Source organism: Mus musculus, chromosome 4 (genome assembly GCF_000001635.26).
Source record: "Mus musculus strain C57BL/6J chromosome 4, GRCm38.p6 C57BL/6J".
Taxonomy (NCBI): Eukaryota; Metazoa; Chordata; class Mammalia; order Rodentia; family Muridae; genus Mus; species Mus musculus.
The window spans coordinates 83,815,850-83,826,300 of record NC_000070.6 but is presented as its reverse complement, the minus strand read 5'-3'; the positions used below and the strand labels follow the sequence as shown (position 1 = coordinate 83,826,300).

The 10,451-nt window shown below is 39.1% G+C and overlaps 1 protein-coding gene across 6 annotated transcripts in view; it reads right to left on the bottom strand.

Moving 5' to 3' along the window:
• Ccdc171 (coiled-coil domain containing 171) overlaps positions 1-10,451 on the bottom strand; it is a 340,735-nt gene that overhangs the window by 39,843 nt on the left and 290,441 nt on the right. For all 6 annotated transcript variants that reach the window (XM_006537991.3, NM_001355378.1, NM_001355549.1 and 3 more), the window contains one exon: positions 8,149-8,301. In XM_006537991.3, coding sequence (XP_006538054.1) covers positions 8,149-8,301 — 153 coding nt within the window. The remainder of the gene's footprint in view (positions 1-8,148; positions 8,302-10,451) is intronic.

Sequence of the window (10,451 nt, the reverse complement as noted above, 5' to 3'; positions counted from 1 at the left end):
TCTTCCTTGGTCAGATAATATCCATTTTGGCACCTCAATGAATTTGAAGTGTCTGCAGAATATCCAAGTATAGATATACAGCAAGCAATTAATGCTCTCAAGAACTTAATTAGAAAGAAAAATGAAAATGAGAGGCGCTCAGAAGTATATTTAGTTGTTACCATTCCCTGAAAAACAGACAGAATTAATTAAAACATTTAGGAGCTAAAATACTGTATACTATTCTTATACTTGGTTATCTATACTAATAATAACACTTCATCAATGAAGGACATAACTATACAAAGTCATAGTTATCATGCATACAAGTTTATTTATTTACAAAATATATGCAATGTTTAAATATCATATAAATGTGCATATAAATATAAAACTTATAATATCTTACTCAGAAGTCACTCACCTGATATTATGTCACGAATGTAGAGCTTTTCATTTTACTTTTTAGAATTTTTTATTATTTTATGTGTGTGAGTGATTCTCCTGCTTGTATGTATGTGTGCCATGTGCCTGTGAAGGCCATGAGAGAGCATGAGATGCCCTGGATCTACAGATACAGGTGGGTGAGCCACCATGTGCGTGCTGGAAATCAAACCTAGGTCCTCTGGAATAGCAGCCAGTGCTGTTGAGCACTAAGCCAACTGTCCAGACCCACGGTGGATCCTCTTTGAAAGTTTCATATAAAGCACCAGAAGTAATCGTGAGAGGCCAATGCAACATGTGCTGTTACCTCCAGGACCCTGTTTACTTTGCAAAAGAACCCTCATGTTCTTAGAATATTCAAAATAAAAGTTTGGAAGCGAATATGAAGATCAAAGATAAAGTGTGTGTGCTGTCCAAGTTGTCACTATGGGTATATTATGCTTCCCTTATTTAATTCTATCAGTATCCAAAGACCAAGGCTGGAGCTTATGATAAACATATATGGGACTCAATTGGCTTACTTAGAAAGTAAGCAATATATAAAGTATATAAGGAATATAAAAATGAGTGTTGATTGGCATAAAATGTGGGTGAATCTGGAGGACAAAAATAAATAAATAAATAAATTTTGAGTAGGAAAAATAACTAAAGCAAAGAAAGGAGGTACTTTTTAACAGTTACCAGAGATAACTCAGAGAATTCCTCAAAAACAGATCCTATCTCTGCTCATGGACCACTAATCTGACCCACATCCTCTCATGTCAGCTCTCACTAGATCCCTATATCCCTCAGGGTCAGCTCTCATGAGCTCTCCATATCCCTCAGGGTCAGCTCTCATGAGCTCCCCATATCCCTCAGGGTCAGCTCTCATGAGCTCCCCATATCCCTCAGGGTCAGCTCTCATGAGCTCCCCATATCTCTCAGGGTCAGCTCTCATGAGCTCCCCATATCCCTCAGGGTCAGCTCTCATGAGCTCCCCATATCTCTCAGGGTCAGCTCTCATGAGCTCCCCATATCCCTCAGGGTCAGCTCTCACAAGCTCCCCATATCCCTCAGGGTCAGCTCTCATGAGCTCCCCATATCTCTCAGGGTCAGCTCTCACGAGCTCCCCATATCCCTCAGGGTCAGCTCTCATGACCTCCTCATATCCCCCAGGGTCAGCTCTCACAAGCTCCCCATATCCTCCAGCGTTGACTCCCATAGCTCCACATCATGCTGGATATCTTTCAACTTGTAAGCATGAAGTGCTTTCCTCTATCAGCTCCTAGGTTATCTTCATTTTCTCTACTAAGATTTCGGTTCTTGGAGGAGGCTTTCCCTCGCCCCATGCCTGAATTCAGGACCCCAGCTATGGCTGCATTCTCCTCTCTCCATGTAGCGCTGTAATGGTGACAAGCTGCCATGTTCCACACTGCAGTATCACAGGAAAGTACTGCGCAAGGAACCAGAGCAACCTGCGTGAGTCCTACCCAAGCATGGAGTGGGACTCGGAATCCTCGCTCTGTACCAGCATAGAGTATGAGCTCTCTTAACCCACGATGCCATGGCTAACAGTTGCTTGTTCTTTTTTCTTGCCAACGCATAAAAAGATTTCCTTGTAATTAACATGTTTTAGCACTTAGCTGGAGGAAATACATAACTCACAGGAAGATATGTTTTTGTGTAGGCAAGAGAATCAACATGTATTATGCACCTACTAATATGGCAGACATTGTCATTTTTTTTTATTCTTTTAAGAACCTTACAATGTAGACACCACCATCTAAATACTAAAAACTTCAAAAGTGATGCCTAGAGGATTTGTGTGGATAAGAAATAACAGTACCAGGACATACAAATGGCCTGCATTACTCGGAAGCCTTGTCTGAGAAGCCTGTGAGAAGTGGTGACTCCATGTGAGATGTGTGTCAGAAGACAGAACTAGTTAACAGGGTTCTGAGATGACCAGGCTAGACACTAGAGACATCAAACACAGATATCAAGGACTTGATGCTTCAATGCATACTTGAATCCAATTATAAAATAAAAGGGGGACTGAATGTGTAAGAACAGAGAGGAACACATGGAGGTGGAGGTGGAGTAGCCATTATCAAAAAGTTTGGGATCCTACTCTATACAGTTGTTTGAGTCCAGTGACTTTAACATAGAGAGGGTATATTATTATTATTATTACACTATTCAAAATTCACAATATAACTTCATTCATTAAACAGATTGTTACACAGAGGGCTCATCTCTCATTTTTAAAAAAAAAAGCCCTATTTGGATTGTTTTTCCCTTTAACAAGCTATCAAATCATTACAGAGACTCTCACAGACATTTCTGACCTTCTCAATACCTCTGACAATGTTCGGCAGAATGACCTCTCCCCCACCTGTGTTCCCATGGACTTTGCATGCCTATTTCTGTGTTTGTTATGCTCCCAGGAAAGAACAAGAAACCACAAAGGCAGAGATCATATCTTATCCGTCTTAATCCCCATGCTTCAAATGATGCCCACTTGGAAAGTAAGGTATAAAATGATCTATACGTAGCAGGCATGGAGGTGCATGGCTCTCGATGGAGACTGTGCTAGCATACAGTCAGTGCTTTGCAGACAAGGTGGTACAAAGAACTAACACTATTTCTCTGATTTTTGAAACACCTGTGTTGGCAGGCATTAATATTCTCAAATGGGGGAAGGCAGCACGGGGGCTAAGAATCTTACCCAAATAGGCAAAGACATTTCAATCTAGGATGCCATGATCTGACACTGTAGTCCCTGCCATTTCTGGTATGCACCATGCTGTTCCCTAAGACACAGAAAACCCTTAAGGCCGAGCTCTTGAATTTATTACAACTGAAATATCTTGGGATAGTACTAGAAGGACCTGCTGAGGGCTCTGACAAACAAAGGGAAGAGAACAGAACAGAGCCGTCCGGAAGATGTGCTCTGTAGAGCGCCTGGGGCTCCCGTTTCTTTTCCCCTGCTCTTATTCTCTTACGTGGAACCATATTTGGCCAGGTTACAGAAGGAGGTGCTGAGAGCCACGCTGGGGGGAGAGGACAGTCTCCACTTCTTTTTCTCTCCTTATCTGCTTTGTTCTAGAAGCTTCCGTCTCTGCCACTGTATGACACATAGATAAAATTCTAAGAGAATCTCATCTTTTTGGAAAGAGATTAGGCCAGAAAGAAGTCCCTGAAAGCTGGAGACTTTGGGGAAGGGTATCCGACAGAGGGCTGGAAGAAGAGGCCCCTGCAATTAGGGAGTACTCCTGAGCTACACATGGATGGAACAAGGCTACAGCAGCAGAAAGGTGGATCCCAAAACTGAAATTCAGTTTAAGTCAACCCCCAGGGGTCCAAACCATTCCTGAGTAGTGCATACACAGGGTATCCTGTGGGCAGTTTAAAATACAGTGGGCATTATGCAGATAGTGTTGGAAACTGGTCACAGGAAGTGTTACTCTGAACTTAACGCTGTTGTCGCCTGGGAAACTGAAAAAATAGGATCCCTAACTACCATCTAAACACTTGTCCTTATGCCCACAGGTAAGGGTGGTCCTCACTCCTCGTCAAGGAAGCTTCTTTCTGATGTAACAGATGGAGACCATTACAGAAAACCGCAATGATCAATTTACAGTTGCAGAGCCCAGTGGTACATCTAACAGCAAAACTCCTGTCTCTAAGCCTGGGTCCTTGAGGAAGAGGGGGGTGAAAAGATCCTAAGAGGCAGAGGGACAAGAAATGTTCCATGAGTCTGTGTCCCCTCGTAATGTCAGAAGCTACATCCATAATGTCTCATCAACATGACTTCCTAACATGAGCTGAACAAAGACCGCAACAAAGCGGATGGGAGAAGCCCATGAGGCTTTAGCCCCACACAGAGAACTACAGGTGACTAAGGAACTCTGTGAGGGGGAGAAATAGTCTTCCCCAGAGAAGAGCAGGCCAGCTGGTTATCCATATACCCAGGTGACATTATACAGGCTAAGCTGGTTGTATTGATGTGTTTAGGAATAATATCTGTTATTATATTAGAATTATATACATATATTAATGACAAGAGGCATGAATTGTAACAAATGCATGGAGGAGCCTATGGGGGGAGTGAAGGAGGAAAAGAGAGGGGAAAAATGAGGTAATTTATATTATCATCTCAAAAATAAGAAACATGACTTTAAAAAGAAGACTACATGGGATCATGTAGGAATTACTAAATACTTCCATTAGGAAATAACATATCACTTCCATTTATAATAGATAGATAGATAGATAGATAGATAGATAGATAGATAGATAGATAGATAGATTAGATATAGTGATTGTAGTGAGATATATATCGCTAAAATAACGAAAAGAAATAAAAAGCTAGTAGACAAATTAAAATGGAATGATGAAATAAATTCAAAATAATCAAAAAAAAAAAAAAAGAATAAATGGAATACAGAGAAACCAGAAGAAACAAACATTTTTTAAATGGTAGAAAAAAACCAAGTCTATCAGTAGTATATTAATTATAAATGGCCTAATTACTTAATTAAAAACCAGAGATTCTGGAAATGCATAAAGGAAAACTAAACCATCTCTTTTAGAAAATACTCACAATAAATATAAAACATAGGTAGGGAAAAGGGAGAGAATTATAAAAAAGCCATGCTGTGCATTGAAATGATAAAAATAGAGTATACTAGACAGAATTTAGGAGGCCTATATTTAGGGGTCTCAAAACAATAGCCTGCTAAAATCACTCCTTTCTTAGAATCCCCTGGACCCTCAAAACATACTGCCTCTGTCTTATACCCTGCTGCTAAATCCATGAGGTAGTGGTAAAATCACTATGGTTTAGAAAGAGTCAGTTCCCGCATACCCACCAACACCTTACTAAAAGAGCTTTTCTTAAAGTAACCAGTGTCTTCCAAGGTCAAGTCTAAAGGATATTTTCAACCTCTGTTCTACTATACTTCCAAAGCACCCGGCACTACTGACTACAGATTCTTCTTGTGATATTTCATCCCCCATATTTTGTTTTTTTCTTTCACATCCTCCTTTATAACCTTGCCATATACTCAGGAATTATAAGTTAAATTTCTTAGGTTTATCCTTGGACATTTTTAGACTGAACTTTAAGAATGTCTTAATGAAAAAAAGAGAAAAAATTACCCCAGAAAGAGCAGAGAGCTCAGGTTTTGGAATACACTGATGCATGCACACACACACAAACAGACACACAGCTCAACTGCTCATTAAGTACAAGGCAAAGTTCAAAGTACTTAATCATTTCTCAGTCGACTTCTCGATTTGTCTGTTAGGGAGTGGTACCATCATCCCAATTTATAGCTGGAAACCCTGAAATCCAAACTGCATCGTTAGCATGGACAGAGCTAGAATCTATGTACAGATACTGCCACATTAACAGCAAGCATCCTCTCCTTCTAACCTGGATGTGACTTCAAATCCTAGAGTCAATTGCTACATCCGAGAATAACAAAGAAGCAGCTCAGAAATTGCATTTATACAATAAACCACTAAACTGGCAAAAAAATAAGCACCTGCTTCTAGATTTCTTACTATAAAGATAAAACCCTATGTAATAAAAACACTGCAATTTCTAAAGCAACCAAAATGTACTCACACTGTAGGGTATAATTTATATTATAATTATATTTATAATTTATAACTATAAATTTCTGCTATAAAAAAAACATTTTTTGCAATGTATACTTAGTTGACTTCCTAATACACCCTCGCAGTTCATGCTTTTATCCACCAAACAGTATTGCCTCTCATCTACATCTCACAAAGGCTAAGGCTTGTTCTTCAGAAGTTCAAATTAGAAGGTGCACACATGCAAACGCCCTGACAAACAAAAGCATCATGAAGATGTGTGATGGTTTTAGAAAGAGTGACCCTTGACAAACGAAAAAAAGAAAAGAGTACAGATACAAAAAAGACACTGAAGAGAGCAGTCTTCTCCCAGGTGAGGATGAGTCAGGACATCACCGGGAGGGGCTTCCCAGGGTAAGTGTTCCCTTCGTGAGAATCGATCGGTGCCAGAGTAAACATGTCTCACATGTGAAGTGATACACAAGGTGTGCTCAGACCAGACAGGCAGTACAGTTTGGGCATAACAGTAAGTATAATTTCATTTTAAAAAAAGTAATTGGTAAAAAATAACAATAATAACAATAGGAGAAACAATTTCTGCTTATCAGGTTTTGCCATTATTAAAATTCAAGGAAGTACTTTTATGTGACTAATAGTAACAAGCAATATGGATTGGTACAATTCAATCCAATGACCATAAGCTAAACAGTATAATTCATTACTAACAAGTGAGATCAGAGAATAAACATGAAGAAAGGTGATATGTAAATTCAAATGTATAATGTTCTCTTTTTATCTTACTTTCTCTTAGTAGGGTTCAAAGTATCATTAGGCTCTCGTTTTAAAAACCCAATATAGTCATATAAGATTGAACTGCCGCCCTGGCTCCCAAGTACCTGGCTTCTAATATTTATTACGTAAATTCCTAATATTTGTCTTCATAAATATTAAGTATCAACTGTGGTCAAAGCATTCTTGGCCCAGGGTGTCTTTGTGACTGTGAAGAATACCTCAGAAGTGCTTGTATTTGTAGAGATTATCTGGGGTTCAACTGAGAGCAGGGAGCAAACAGGCAATAAAAAAATATACATAAAATACCTCATGTGTCAGTGGATAGCAGGAGTTATGGCAAAAAAAAGTAAGCAGGAAAGGTAGAAGCTATTTACAGACAATGTGGGGCAAAGAGAGGCAGAGAGGTGTGGGACTCGGAGTCTGCCAGAGGGAGGGCTTTGGTTCCAGACACCACAGTCCCAAAGGTATCACTGAAATTCTGGCAGTGGAGCTGATACTGCAAGGGGAAAAAAAAAGCCAAACCCAAATCTCCCGCACCTAAGGTCAGTCAGGTTTAGTCCTGTTCTGCTAACCGTCATTTGAAATGAGTCCACAGCTGAATGTCGAAACGGTAGTGTGTACTTAGAAGTCACCCTGCTGCATCACGACCAAACCGAAAAAGGAAAACACGTGCTCCACTCACTAGCAACCCTCTGAGTGTTTGTTACATTCCACTACATCACAAATGCATTCATTTTATAAAACTCCCCAAATGCATATCCCAAATGCATATCCCAAATGCAGGAATTTTTTTTCCAGTTTTAAATTAGCCCAAATTTCATCATGGCTAAAATTTTAAGACATAAAATGAGTACTGAAACAGAATTTTAATCATATAGATGAATCACAACATGCATCTTTAGCTAGGCATGTATTATGAATAAGTCTAGTTTTCTACAGAGAATAATCACATGTTCTAATTACCATTTTGGTTATACGCATAATTAATAATATTCAGTCTTAATGGGACACACTGAATCTTCAGACAGTTATAAGCTTAACTATGCATACGGCCAAACCCAACTGTCAGATGCACTGCCAAACAAAGGACTCCTAATGTAGGGTTTGAGCGTGATAACAATATGCATATCTTTGTACATGATACAGTGGAAAAATTAATTGCTTTTTTTCTCTCAAATGTTTCTCCATATTAATTTCATGTTGATTGATGACTTATCCTAATTATACACATGTATACACATACACACAAATATAGATATGGCCAAATGATCTTATGAGCAACAAAACCACAAATATAAATGAGGCCCAAGACCCAGAGAAGACAAAGGCATTTTGGTCGGGACTTACCGACTGCAAACTTTCATTCTCTCTTAGACAAGCTGTATGGAGCTCAGACTTGAGAGTTGCTATATGACTTCGGTGCGATGTCATTTCCTTCTCTAAGGTAGAGATTCTAGCACTTGCAAGCTGGTAGACATCCATGAAACTTTTAATCATGGCCTTAAGAAATGAAAATAATGTCACATAATATTCAAATAAAGTTGTCCCCAAAGCAGGATTTCTGTAATTTGAAGGCAAACCATTCAAATTTAAAAATGAACAACTTTTGTAATTTCGGGAAAACAGAGCTGAACTTCACATCTTATACTGAAAATAGTCACTAAGAAAGCTTTGTTATGGGATGGAGAGTCTGCTCGGGAGGCAAAGTGCTTGCTACACAAGAATAGGAGACAGAGCCAATCCCCAGCGCCCATGTAAAAAGCTGAAGATGATGGCACACATAATCCCCGCTTGGGGGACACAGAAAACTCCTTGGAGCTCACCCTAATACTCTGTCTCAAAAAGTAGGTGAGTACCCCTGAGGGACAAGATTGGCCACCACATGCTCACATGCATGTACACCCCCATATGTGTATACACACTAGCATACATGTGTATGCTACATACATGTGCATGTATGTGGGCTCTCTCTCACACACACACACACACACAGGGGGGAGTAGAAAAATAATTGAGTCTTCATTCCAGAAGCTTTGCTTAAATGAGATGTACTTTGATCTATTGGGCTTAAAATTGAGAACACAGGCTTTAAATACGGCACACTTATTTTCTGCACTAAAATTAAATTCAGGTTGTAATTTGACCTAAATTTCAATCTTACAAGAGATAACACAAGGATTTATAAATAACATATTAATATTTCATAATGAGCTGAGTTAGTAAAACTTCCAATCTACCTAACAAATGTTTTAAAACAAAAGAACTCCGTTAATCCTATGAGAAAACTACTGATCCCTATGCTGAGAGTGTAATTATGTCCACCCTGTAACGCAGAGGTGTCCTCAGATACAACCTGCATATTAATAGCACAAGCAGGTGCTGGCTAACTTTTCATCTTCCCTAAATAGTACAGACTCAGGATTGCTGAGCTCTGTATCACGGCTGAATCATATTCTACGGACTTTTTTCTTAAAAGAAATCTTCAGTGAGTTTTAAGCCCAAGGGATTCTATTATGCCCTCTTCAACTAATCTTTCAAACTGCTTCAAGTGCATCAACATTAATTCAAACATTTCAAAGATATGTCCATTAAAAACAGTATCATAGTATTTATGAAGGAAATGTTCCAACTACAGGCATTTCGTGCAATGAGAGGTAGAGTCTAAGAATGTGCAAATTACACTCAGACTGATGGTCTGAACTGAGAGAGCCTTGGGAGACTGGGTATTTATTTTAGCAATTCTGAATACATGTGAAAAGTAATTTAGTAAAAAAGTGAGAACCAGTGTTCAGTGTCTGAGAAGCAGAAGTAGGCGAGTTACTGGAAAATTCAGAGGTTTTACTTAATAGATTCCTATTGGCCCTCATCCTTCTCAGACAGCATCCCTTTCAAGATCCATCTACCAAGCCCGGAAAGGTCGTTAGCTTCTGTCCCAGCTCCCTGTGGGCTGCTCACACCAGCTTTGATTGTTGCCTTCACTGGAGACAGTTATTACTTTACATGGCTTTCTTCTTAACCAGACAAGCAGTTCATGGGGCCAGCCTCTGGGTACACATCTCTACTCCCAAGAGCATGTCCTCAGTGAGTATTTGTTTCAGTAAATGAGCGAAAGTACAACTTTTGAAGAATGTGTTAACTAAAAACTAGATGAGATGAAAAACTGCAATGCAGATACTGGTATAAATTATCTTACAGATAAAGATACTTGGAAAATATGCTCTTAATGTCTAATCTAATGAATAAATTATTAATCACACTTTTTTCAAGTTGGAAAAAAAGCATGGCTTTAGGTATAAAAAAGCGTGCATAAATGTAAGTTTAAATCTAAAATCTCTACCCAAGAGTAAATCAGGAGACAACCTGGTGTGTGAGTAGATATCCTATGACCTAGGCTACCCGACTGAGCGTCGTTTTAAGGTAAGTTTATATCTCATGCTAACAAGGTATTTCTGAAGTGTCAGAAGCATGTAACACACAGATACAAATGAGGCTGTAGATGCAACTCAGGAGTAGAGTGCATAAGGTTTGCATCTATCCCTGAAGTGGCAAAAAATATCCAATTACATCTGTTTCTTCCTGTATCAAATCTCTCTTCGTTAATATGAATTCACTTCTTTTCTCCAGTGAGATAGTAAATCTGCCCCATTCTT